General features: G+C 39.2%; 1 protein-coding gene across 5 annotated transcripts in view; it reads left to right on the top strand.

Moving 5' to 3' along the window:
* The window catches only part of MARCHF5 (membrane associated ring-CH-type finger 5), a 48,286-nt gene that overhangs the window by 26,467 nt on the left and 9,428 nt on the right, over nucleotides 1-12,391 (top strand). For 3 of the 5 annotated variants that reach the window (XM_058671360.1, XM_058671359.1, XM_058671362.1), the window contains one exon: nucleotides 11,864-11,994. The exons of 1 other annotated variant lie outside the window; for it this stretch is intronic. In XM_058671360.1, coding sequence (XP_058527343.1) covers nucleotides 11,864-11,994 — 131 coding nt within the window. Of the gene's footprint in view, nucleotides 1-4,465; nucleotides 4,622-11,863; nucleotides 11,995-12,391 lie in introns of all 5 variants that reach the window. One more of the 5 variants, XM_058671361.1, reaches the window with a different exon arrangement.

Raw genomic sequence — 12,391 nt, 5'->3', positions numbered from 1 at the left:
TTCATTTATTCTGCAGCTCCTTTGGGAGCTTGTATACTTATAATTCTTGTGTCTTCTTAGAAATGGATTTTCCTTTTATCCATTATAAAATACCCTTGCTGTTTCTTGTAAAAAGGAAAAAAAAATCAGTCTTAAAGCCTATTTTGATTGATTTTTAGCATACTTTCCTATGTCTTCGATGAGTAGTAAATCCTTAGATTGCTATGAAATTAGAAAAAATCTACAGTTTTGTTCCTTTTCTGTTGTTCCTAGAAACAATAGTTGAAGCTGCCTGTGTAAAAGTTGAATAACCATCCTCCAAAATTGGTTGTCAAATGTTAAGTGGGAGTGATTTTACAGTTTTGCTTGATTTTTACCCCCCCCAAAGTACTGGTTATATCATAAAAAGGCTGTATTGTTTTCCTCTAACTACTTGACATTCATCGCACATGAATTCAGCTAACAAGCTGAATTCCACCTGCTGTCATGAAGATTCATGACATGTTTTACCACATTTCAAATATGCATTTCAGCATTCAAGTATGACTTCATATTTATAAGTGTCTAGTAATACCTAAATTCAACCTCAGAAATTTTTCTTACTTTGCTTTCGGTCCAAGTTTATATATATGGTCAAAAAAAAAAGAAAAATTTCAGCCTGGGCCTGGTGCAGTGGTTCAATTGACTAATTCTCCCCCCTTCAAGCACTGGGATCCCATGTGAACACGGATTTCTGTCTCTGCTGCTACACTTCTCATCCAGCTCCCTGCTTGTGGCCTGGGAAAGCAATGCAGAATGGCCCAAAGCCTTGGGACCGTGCACCCATGTTGAAGACCCAGAAGAGGCTCCTGGTTCCTGGCTTGGAAAAACTCAACTCCAGCCATTGCAGCCACTTGCAGATTCAACTAGTGGATAGAAGATCTTTCTGTCTCTCCTCCTTTCTATATATCTGCCTTTCCAATAAAAAAATAAATCTTTTAAAAAAGATTTCCACCTAAGGCTATTCCATTGTGGTTCAATTTTGCATACTCTTTATTGTTCAAAGTTCATAGTTAAGAAAACTCAGTAGCTCTTTAGAATCCATATATATATCCCTATTATGTGGCAGATTACTAAAGTGACTTCAAAAGAAGAATTCCATGTGTGCTCTAATGGATTACGTCTGGTCTTGCTCCTTAAGAATGAAAAACTTGATTTGGTTTTACTTGCTCCTTAAGAATGAAAAACTTTGATTTTGATTTTTCAACACTGTGAGGCTTTCTGGGTACATACTATATGTACATACAGATAGCTGAATTATATGTTACAGTAAAATTTTCAGAAACTTTAATAAAATGTAATTGCATATTGCAGAATCTGAATTCTAATTCTGTCTCTTCAGATTTCTTGACTGATGAATTTCTCTTCTACTCCTTCTAGATCTTAAAGGAAAAAACAAATATCCTATATTTCTTTCCAGAGAATTTACTGAAACTGTCTTTTTTTTTTTTTTTTTTTAAGATTTTATTATTATTGGAAAGCCGGATATATAGAGAGGAGGAGAGACAGAGAGGAAGATCTTCCATCCGATGTTTCACTCCCCAAGTGAGCCGCAACGGGCCGGTACGCGCCGATCTGAAGCTGGGAACCTGGAACTTCTTCCGGGTCTCCCACGCAGATGCAGGGTCCCAAAGCTTTGGGTCATCCTCGACTGCTTTCCCAGGCCAGAAGCAGGGAGCTGGATGGGAAGTGGAGCTGCCGGGATTAGAACCGGCGCCCATATGGGATCCCGGGGCTTTCAAGGCGAGGACTTTAGCTGCTAGGCCACGGCGCCGGGCCCTGAAACTGTCTTTTTTTATTCCAGGGCCTTAAATAATACTTTTTCTTCAAGCATCTCTTGTCAGTATACCTCTACTCCATAAATTTGTCATGCTTAATTTGTCCATAGTTGGGTATCCATATAATTTAGAAGTGAAAGAAATAATAGCTCTTCATAAAATTCTGATATAGATAATACTCTCTCTACACAAGCAAAAAGTGACGGTAATTTTCCCAAATTCACACAACAAAGTGTACTTGCCCAACTTATTTTTTTTTTTTTGCCCAACTTATTTTATTGTCTCCTAAAAGAGCTTAATAGCCAAGCTTCTCATATGCCCTAAAAGGAAAATGTAAATTAAATGTCCAGTTGACTTCCTCAGGATATATGACTACTGGAATTTTCATAGTCCTTTGTTATTTTACAAAATATAGTTTTTCTTAATAAAAATAATTCTCGGGCTCGGCAGCGTGGTCTAGTGGCTGAGGTCCTCGCCTTGATCCCATATGGCTGCTGGTTCTAATCCCGGCAGCTTCACTTCCTCTGTATCTCTCCTCCTCTCAGTATATCTGACTTTGTAATAAAAATAAAATAAATCTTTAAAAAATAAAAATAAAAATAATTCTCATGGAAAAAATTTTAGGTATGGGTATGATTTAAAAGATAGTATATGGGGCCCGGCGGCATGGCCTAGCAGCTAAAGTCCTCACCTTGAAAGCCCCGGGATCCCATATGGGCGCCGGTTCTAATCCCGGCAGCTCCACTTCCCATCCAGCTCCCTGCTTCTGGCCTGGGAAAGCAGTCGAGGATGACCCAAAGCTTTGGGACCCTGCACCCGCGTGGGAGACCCGGAAGAGGTTCCAGGTTCCCGGCTTCAGATCGGCGCGTACCGGCCCGTTGCGGCTCACTTGGGGAGTGAATCATCGGATGGAAGCTCTTCCTCTCTGTCTCTCCTCCTCTGTGTATATCTGACTTTGTAATAAAATGAATAAATCTTTAAAAAAAGAAAGATAGTATATGATTACCTGGCATACATGTAGAATGAGTATAAATAGTGCTACAGAATGTTTTTTAACATTATTAATAATGAAGGGCAGTGGTTATTTTTTCACCTTAAAAAATGTTTAAGCCAAAATTTATTCACTTGAAAGGCAGGAAGAGATGGAGATCTTCTATCAGCTGTCAACAGTTTTTCACTTCCAGATAGAAATGTCTTCTCAGAATGCCCTGTTTGAGTTTATGTGAATTCCCTTGTTTTTTCAGCTCTATTTAGAATTGGTCACCCTGTTCACATCAGAGTTGTCAAGTCCTATTGAAGATTCAGCATTTTGTTTTGTTTTTAAGTTTTTGGTTTTTGGGGTTTTAAGTATAATTTTAAAACTTTCAATATTCTTGTCCTTCTGTAATACTTACTCAAGTTTCTTAACATTTTTTAAAAGACTTCTTTATTTTTATTAGAAAGGCAGAGAGACAGAGAGGAAGATCATCTGTCCGTTGATTCACTCCCCAAGCAGCCTCAGTGGCAGAAGCTGAGCCAATCTGAAGCCGGGAGCCTGGAGCCTCTTCTGGGTCTCCCATGTGGGTGCAGGGTCCCAAGGCTTTGGGCTATCCTTGACTGCCTTCCCAGGCCACAGCAGGGAGCTGGATGGGAAGCGCAGCCGCAGGCAAGGCGGGGACTTTAGCTGCTAGACTACCACAGTGGATCCAAGTTTCTTAACATTATGTCTGTATAGTTCCTACTGTAATAGCATAGGTTTGTTACTTTTAAAGTTTTTTAGTTATTTAATATATATTTATTCCTTGGCCCTAACTAGATCGTAGGCTCCTGGGAGGTAACAGCTAATGTCTTAAATATTATTTACATTTTAGCACATAGTAAAATGTTTGGTATACAGTAGATGCCTCATAAGTATCTTACAACAGAAGTATTCTGCAGGCTGTTTTCTTGTAAAGACAAGTAAGTTCTCTCTGGCACAAACTGTAATTTTTAAAGAACTACCATGTTACTCTTTAGTTATCAATCTTAATAATGTGATATATACAATGTATGTATAGATAGATATCCATCATCTTTAATTATTCAGGGCTGAGATTTTAAAATCAGCTGTTATTAATTGGGCCATCTTAAGCAAAATGTCAAAGAACGTAGCCCTTTTTATAATCTGATGACTAAGCAACACACATCCTGAGTTTATAGGATGTTTGTTCTCACATAAAGAAGGTGAAATCTAAACCTACAAACAGACAATCAAAGATGAAAATAATTACATAGGCTCATTCGAGTCTCTTAGATCTAACTTCCAAAGTCTAATCTTCCGACAGTACTAAATGCTAGATAGAGTTGAAAACTCCTCACTGTTCCACTAGGAACCCTGCATACTCTTCACTGTTAATCAAGTTGGTTTCTACTGTATTAGTTCATTTCTTCAACAAGGTCCACATGTGTCAACTTGGAACCATGTAATTATTACCTTTCCTTTTTTTAAGTCCATTTTAACAACAGAGTGAGTAGAGTGCTATGACTAGGTCCTGGACCATTATCTTTCAGTGCCTGGTGCAATAGGCTGAAATGCATACTGACAAGTACCATGTGCTGAGAGAGCTGTGGCCTAGAGTCCTTGCGAGTAATGCTGCTCCTTCTCAGAAAGCATTTTTTAAAGCACCTATCTGTACATGGTTCTATCCTAGGCACCGTACAAAACAAGTTAAACAGACATGGTCCCTGCCCCTTGGGAGTTTTCAGTCTAAGATGATGCTGACATGGACAGACATAAAGGATATTGAGACAACTGAACAAACACTGAACAAGAACATAAAGTACTAACATTATGCACAAGCAAAGGGGTAAGTGCATTTTGGGGGTAGTATGTGAAGGAAGCCTCATGGGCCATGGACAGGGTGGGATAGAGAAATGAGTTAACCTCTGTGGAGTTAGGTTGATTTTCCCTGGGGAGTTAGTTGAGTTTTCACAGACTGAAGAAAAGGTCAGGACATTTGAGATAAAGTGTATCAAAAAAAGATGCAGCAAGGACTGAGTCTGGACCTATGTCTGGACCTAGTCTCAGGAGCTTCAAGAACTGCAGCTCCAGACTGCTCTCAAAGTGGGGTTGTTTTTTTAGCTTAGAAGTTGGGTTTTTATCATTACAATTCAATGCAAAACAAAAGGCAAATGCAGCAACTCGATTGGTTTCTGCAAGCAGCCTAATTTGCTTGTTAAATATTTTATAAATTAATCTATAATTAATCTATAATCTGTATCTAACAATAAAAACCGTAATTTATGCAGATGTTGTATTCTAAGGAATTTATTTGAGGTTGTGCGAGGAACTTGTATATGTTCATTACATCATTATTTCTGTTAGATACTTTAGCACACTGGCAAAGTGCAGAAATTGCATTTCTTGTGAATTGATTCTAGGCTTTTAAGGATATCTTTCTGTCTTGGGAGTTAGGTCCTTATATTTCTGGATATTACTGTAAGCATTGCTAACAGATATTTAACATGAAATATTGCCTACTTGCCCTTCAGTCCCTGATTTATTTAAATTCTACAGCATGCTTTTAGTAGCCAAGGATTCATAGGCTTGACTTTGATTCACAGCAGTAGGAGATTATATTTTTGGTGTCTGCCAAATAAAACTATTTCTTATTCAGTACACATGGACCTAGGAGTTTCAAATAAATTTCAGCTTGCTTTCTGAAGTCATTCCAATCTGAAATGTGAAGTTCTGAATTTACTCATGATATTAGGGTGTACATTTTCTCTAAAAAACTCTCTTGGGTCTGGCGCGATAGCATAGTGATTAAAGTCCTCACCTTGCAAGCACCGGGATCCCATATGGTCGCCGATTCTAATCCCGGCAGCCCTGTTTCCCATCCAGCTCCCTGCTTATGGCCTGGGAAAGCAGTCAAGGATGGTCTAAAGCCCTGGGACCCTGCACCCACATGGGAGACCCAGAAGAGCTCCTGGCTTCTGATTGGCTCAGCTCCAGCTGTTGTGGTCACTTGGGGAGTGGACATTCGGACAGAAAATCTTCCTCTCTCTCCTCCTCCTCTCTGTATATCTACCTTTCCAATAAAAATAAATAAATCTTAAAAAAAAAAAACTCCCTTGTGCCAAGAATTTACAGTAGACATCCATTTAATTGCAACCTTCCATAGTGTTCTTGAATTTATTGGATTTTCAAGACTTACAAAACTTCTTCAGTTAGTATCCATTGTGTAAATGCAATACTTTTTAAAACTTAATAACGCGGTCCGCAGAAACAAAAGAACAATAAATGTCCTTCGGGACCAGGGAGGAGAGCTTTCTCTGGTCCGAGCCTAGCTCCAACTCTGGACCCCCACCCTCCCTCGCAATGACCATCGGGATTGCTTCAAAAACCCCTCACAGCAAACAATCATACAAACTAAAAAAACCTAAAATAAATAGACAAACAACAGAAAGTAGAGCTTGAAATCTGACAGGAAAGAGCTGGCGTGGATTGGCTCATGCCTCGCTGGGTGGGACACAAAGATTAGTTACTCCTCACCATGGTGTTGAGGATTTTCCTGCACACACACCCCCCCAAAAAAAAAAATGTTCTGCACCTTAATTGTCGACAAATGTCTTGTTAGAGTTACAAGCCAGTCTAGATTATCCTAAAATCTGCCAAGATCAACAAAATTATACTTCAACACAACAAATGGCTAAATACTAAAATGAAATAGACATGAGACAGCTGAATGGTACCTTATAGCCATTTTAAGGTATATAGCAGCCGGTGCTGTATATAAACTAAAATTGAAATGTCAATGAGCTAATCATAGGTTGTGGTTAGGACTTGCTTTTTTTTTTTTTTTTTTTAACATACTGGTTACTCAAAACCATGTCAATTCCATAATATTGCAAACTGCTGTTGATGTTATATTGGGACTCTTAATTGACTGGGATGATATTCTACCAGCTCTAACTTCGGACCAGAAATGGTCTCCTCAAGAAACTATTCAACCCATCTGGACAATACGTAGCTGGACTCTATGCTTGGTATATGTTTGCAAGGAAAGAATCTTGATTGAATTTGAACTGTAATATTGCATCAAGGTGGAGGAATCCACCAGGGGGGCAGGGGAGGGGGCAGGGGTGGGGGGATTCCCAGAGCCTATGAAACTGTCACATAATGCAAAATAATTAATAAAAAAAAAACTTAATAACGCCTACTAAGGCATTAAAATCCAGTAATGCCTTTTTAAATATTTAAATTATTAATGCCCTTACATGGTAAACTTGTGGTGCAGATTTTTTTTTTCATACTTTTCCTCTCCCTAGAATTGAGGTTTTTCTGAGGGTCAAGGTATTAGCTTTCCCCCACTTTCCACATTAAGAAGAATACGTTGATCTTTTTTCTTGTACTACAGAATTCATAGCCAATGATTTTGGAGAAAAACTGACACATGTTAGAACCTTCTTGATATTTTCCCAGGAAAAAGCAATTTAAAAAATCTAGGCCGTTCATGATAAGCAAAAAATAGTAATGCCTTACATCCACCAGGATCCCATATGGGCGCCAGTTTGTATCCCGGCTGCTCCGCTTCCCATCCAGCTCCCTGCTTATGGCCTGGGAAAGCAGTTGAGGATGGCCCAAAGCCTTGGGACCCTCCACCCATGTGGGAGACCTAGAAGAAGCTCTTGGCTCTTGGCTCTTGGCTTTGGATCAGCTTAACTCCAGCCATGATGGCCACTTGGGGAGTGAACCAGTAGATAGATCTTTCTCTCTGTGTATCTGCCTTTCCAATATAAGTAAAATAAAAGAATAAAATAATATAGTTAGATGTTCATATAAATATTTATCAGCAATTACTGCTTTGTTCCAGTAGTAATTAATTCCAAGTACTAGAAGCACCTTCCCAACAGAGAATTCAATTTAATAAATACTTAAGAGAGTCACAGGAATACAGGATGAACAAAACAGACTTTTTCTATAAAGAACCAGATGATAAATATCTTAAAAGACTTTGTTATGTGAACTTCTTCCAATAAAACTTCATAAAAACAAGCATCTAGATGGATTTGGCTCACAGGACATAGTTTTCCAATTTTTAGAAGTAGAAACAGAATTAATAAAGTTGGGCATGTGTTAGTGGTTAAAAAGGGAAGGGAAGTGGAAAGTAATGCAAGCATTTGACTCAGCAGTTAAGACACTACATCCTACATCAGCATTCTTGGCTCTGATTCTGGCTTCCCCAGTGCACACCCCCGTGTCAGTGGAGGGTGAGGCAGCAGTGATGGCTCAAGTAGCCAAGTCCTTGCCATTCACCATGATTGACCCCTCAATTTTGTCCAGGCCATTTTGAGTATTTCAGTAGAATACCAGCAAATGGAGGCATTCTCTGGCTCTCTGCCTCTCCTCTCTCATTCTGATTCTCTGCTTCTTGAATTAACAAAACAAGAATTAAAAAGAAAAAAAAGGAGGAAAAGCCAGTAAGAGAAACTGAAAACTGAACAGTAAACAAGGGAAAAATTTAAAAATAATAATAAACCAGGAGATATTGATGTTGTACTTGGACATATGCATGGGAGGCAGGGGATTGTTTGTGTCAAGATTTTGTTGATAAGCCATGGAGCTTGAAATTAAACTGTTGGATTTCGCTGTGTGGAGATTGTCACTAACCTCAATTTGCAGTGTTGATGGAATAGATTCCAGAGTAAACTAAAGGAGGAAGATACAGGCAGTTCTTTCAAGAAATTTATTGCAAGGGGAGCAGAGAAATGGAATAGTGAGGCAACCAGGATCCACAGAGAAGAAGCAATGTTAACACTTGATGAGAATAATTCTGTTAAAAGTAGGGAGGAGCTATAGTAGAATAGGTAGAATTGCTAGAGCTGAGGCCTTGCATTGGTAAGGAGAAGGGATCTTTTGTACAGATTTAACTTCAAATGGATGGAATATGTAGTTGGATAGATGTGCTGGAAAGAATCTGTGCATGTTTTCTTATGTCTTTAATTTTTTAATATTGTTTACATAGATGAGAGGGATGCACGCTCATATGGCCTTCCGATTAGGGTACGGAGGACCAGGCACGGAGCAGGGTGGTTGGGCAAATGTTTGGTTTTTTCCTGTGTCAGTGGAGGGTGAGGAAGCCAACTCCTTGCTGTCAAATCACACCAGTACCCCAGGGAAGAGGGATGGGGGACAGTCACCTGATGACATCCTAGAGATTCTGATATGGGTAAGAGTGTACTGAGCGTGTCATTTGAGTGGTATTGATAGCTCTTAGATGTTGGTTTTGTTGCACCAGGGTTGAGAAAATCTTTCCAAGATCCATTGGCTGACCAAATCCACCTTAGTGCAGCCACAGGCCTGGGAACATGTTGCAAAGCTTGGCTAGGTGAATTGTCCAATCTCTTCTGTTTTCCATCCTCTGACAAGGCACTTGATGTTGTCTGCTGGCCTAGATTAGCTGGCTGTCATGTCCCCTTTGCGCACCTGGGCATGCTGTCCACTGCTCAAGCATCTGCAGCTGAGGAGGCCTAGTCTCAATACATCTAATCCAAGGCTGGACTGCATGTGGCCAGTGATTTTCCCTGTGGTCAGAGCCTGAGTTCAATACTCTACTCAGAATCCCCCAAGAAACCTTTCGGGGTGATCTCAGACTTGACTCTTATGTGCACCAACCAATACAAAGTCAGGTTCAATCTGTGACCTGCAGCAGCCAGTGCACATATCAGTGTATGCAAGCTGCCTGGTCAATTTCGCCCTCAAACCCATCTCTTGTGCTTCCCATCATTGTGAACTGCAGCCTGGTAGGGGAGTTTCCCATGTTCCCCTACCAGGCTGGCTCCTGGCCCCAGATCCCATGTATGCCCATTTTGGCATGGTCTGCCCTCAGTCTCAGCCCCTGCATGTGCTGGCAAGTGCCTCAGCTTGGCTACGCCTGGCCTTCTCCTAGCCCCCGATTCCATGAGTGTCGGGTGGATTCACTCTGGCTCGATCCATTACCACCCCCAGCTCTCCTCACAAACCCACAGAGGCAAGCCCACAAGTCCCCAACAGAAACTGCCCCCTAAACTGGTTCTCTTGCATTATGGTGGATGCTGTGCCCCAGCCTGACATGGTCCACATCCTGCTCCAACCCTTGTGGGCAGGTACTGTGGTACTGCTCCCATTCCAGTACATTCCCCAACCCCCTTACCCAAGCCATCTGCAGCACCCTGTCTGGGGGCCAGGATGGTATGTTCCAGCCTGGTGTTCCCTGCCTTCCCCACATCTTTAAACATTAAAAATAAATAAATAAAAAGGCAACTATACTGGTATAGCTAACACAAATTTAGCATTAACCAGGCCCAGAATGACCGCCAGCTACTGGCTCTTTTCTCCCAGCAGGTAACACTTGCTTAGGTACAAGGCAACCTAGGCAGTTGCCTGCAACTGAGGAGACTTCGGTTTCCTCAAATGATTTTAATGGAGACTAGTTCTAGGATTTCCTTATTCATACTCACAGTCCTTAACTTCTAGTTCCAGCATTTGAGGGTTCTTTCGTGATTGACTAAGGTAATTTCTACTGTGCCTTCTGAAGGAGCTATGAAAATGAACCCAGCAAAACTCTGTATTTTGAGAATTGCACCCTTACATGAGATTACATAAATATGCCTGTGGCATATCACTTGGTATCATGTAAACACTCAAGAAATGCTAACTTGTATTAAATGATAGTCAACATGAACTCAGACTTGTTTCATCAATTGATTCCAATAGATACTTTTTGTTGCAAATGTTCTCTAGGATAGAACTTACAATATACTACATTTAAATCACAGGTCCTTCAACATCTCCTTTAATATTTTCTCTACTTTATTATGTAGTCTGCCTACACAGTGACAAGTGATATTTCTGCCTCAAGCCATCTTCAGGGAGTCTTGATTGAGTCTCCACAGAATACTTGTTTTAAACCTGTTTCATTATTTTATCATCAGATTGCCATGTTCTTTTTACAGTGAAAATAAGCTGTTTTATATATAGTATTCTCTTTTAGAATGATAACTCTAAAAGTAGGTAATTCTTAAACATTCTAAGAAAATGTCTCACATAATCATATGAATAGAGTCTTCAGATGTTTACTGAAATATTTCATATTCCTTTGGTTTTGCAGTTCTTTGACTTCAAATTTTTGTTATTTGTGTTTTGACTTTTTAAACAGAGCATTTTCATTGCTTCACTGCTAGTTCACTCCCAGGATGGCTATGACACTGGGAGCCAGAAACTCAATCTGCATCTCTCACCTAAGGACAAAACCCAACCACTTAAGTTTTCACCACCACCTCCAAGCTCTATATTGGCAGGAAGCTAGAACCAGGAACCAGAAACAGGAGTTAAACCCAAGTACCAGTGTGGGACATGGGCCCTGTGTTACATTCTCACTGTTACGTCAAATACCCACCCCTGATCTTGCAAAATTAAGAGGGGCTTTAATGGTAATTAGTTGTAATTTAGTTGTTCCAGAAGGAAATAATAGCCTAATTTCATAATTGGCACATACAGGTTCTAGAGTGCCATAAAAACTGGTGTCATAAGATGAAGATTGCTAAGGAATAATATCCAACTAAATATAGCACATTGAAATAAATAAGATGTTTACTTTGTAAATAAGAAAATAGCCTTGATTTTCTTTACATACTGTACAATGCATGAAGTCAGAGAAGTGATATTCCAATTACTGAGTAGAAAATAATTTAATCATTGCTAGTAACTGCAAAGAGCTAGGGGAAATGGCCTTTTGATTCTACAATAGATAGTGTATTTAAGGTGGAACTGAGAGAACTATTTCTTTATAAGCAGTAGCTATATTTGGGGATCTGACTTTTTATTCAATAATACAGATGAAAATTTGAAGAGGATATTTCTTAGAATTTAAGAAGTAATAATTAGCTGTTCATGCAAATGACAGAAATTCTAACCTGTTCAAATCCAGGTTCTTAGCAATTTTATAACAATTATTTCTAAAACATCAGAATATCCAACTTCATAAATGTATTTTAGGTTTTCAGAAAATATTGACCAAGTCATTTCAGCAACTATTATATTGAACTTTGTTTTCTTTGTATTGTAGGTCCAGTTGTTTACGTCTTGGATCTTGCAGATAGACTGATCTCAAAAGCTTGTCCATTTGCTGCAGCGGGAATAATGGTTGGCTCTATCTATTGGACAGCTGTGACTTATGGAGCAGTGACAGTGATGCAGGTTCACTATTTTACTCTATTCAGTGATAACTACTGTGTAAAGATCTAAAATTCTTGTTAGGATATTTTAAAGTTATTATTTTGAATAACAACACTCTTGTAGTGTAAAAGTAAGAAAACATAAACATCTAGCAAAAAGTCTTCCTACTCCTGTGCTTCATTTACCCCTCTCCTCCCTAGCTAGCCACTGTTTTTATTTATATATATATATATACACACACACATACATACTTCCACACTTCTTTTATATGTATTTGAGAGAAAAATAAACACCTTTCTCTACGTTTTTTACCAAAAGAAAGCTTATTTTAGCCGCATCTCTTTATTTTTTCATGGTGAGTCTTAGAAAACTTTTCATATATATTATTAAATAAAAATCTCTATAGTATTCTTACAAA

This window comes from Ochotona princeps, chromosome 13 (assembly GCF_030435755.1).
Source record: "Ochotona princeps isolate mOchPri1 chromosome 13, mOchPri1.hap1, whole genome shotgun sequence".
In the NCBI taxonomy this organism is placed as follows: Eukaryota; Metazoa; Chordata; class Mammalia; order Lagomorpha; family Ochotonidae; genus Ochotona; species Ochotona princeps.
The sequence above is the reverse complement of the archived record's forward strand: the minus strand, read 5'-3'. Positions and strand labels throughout refer to the sequence as shown.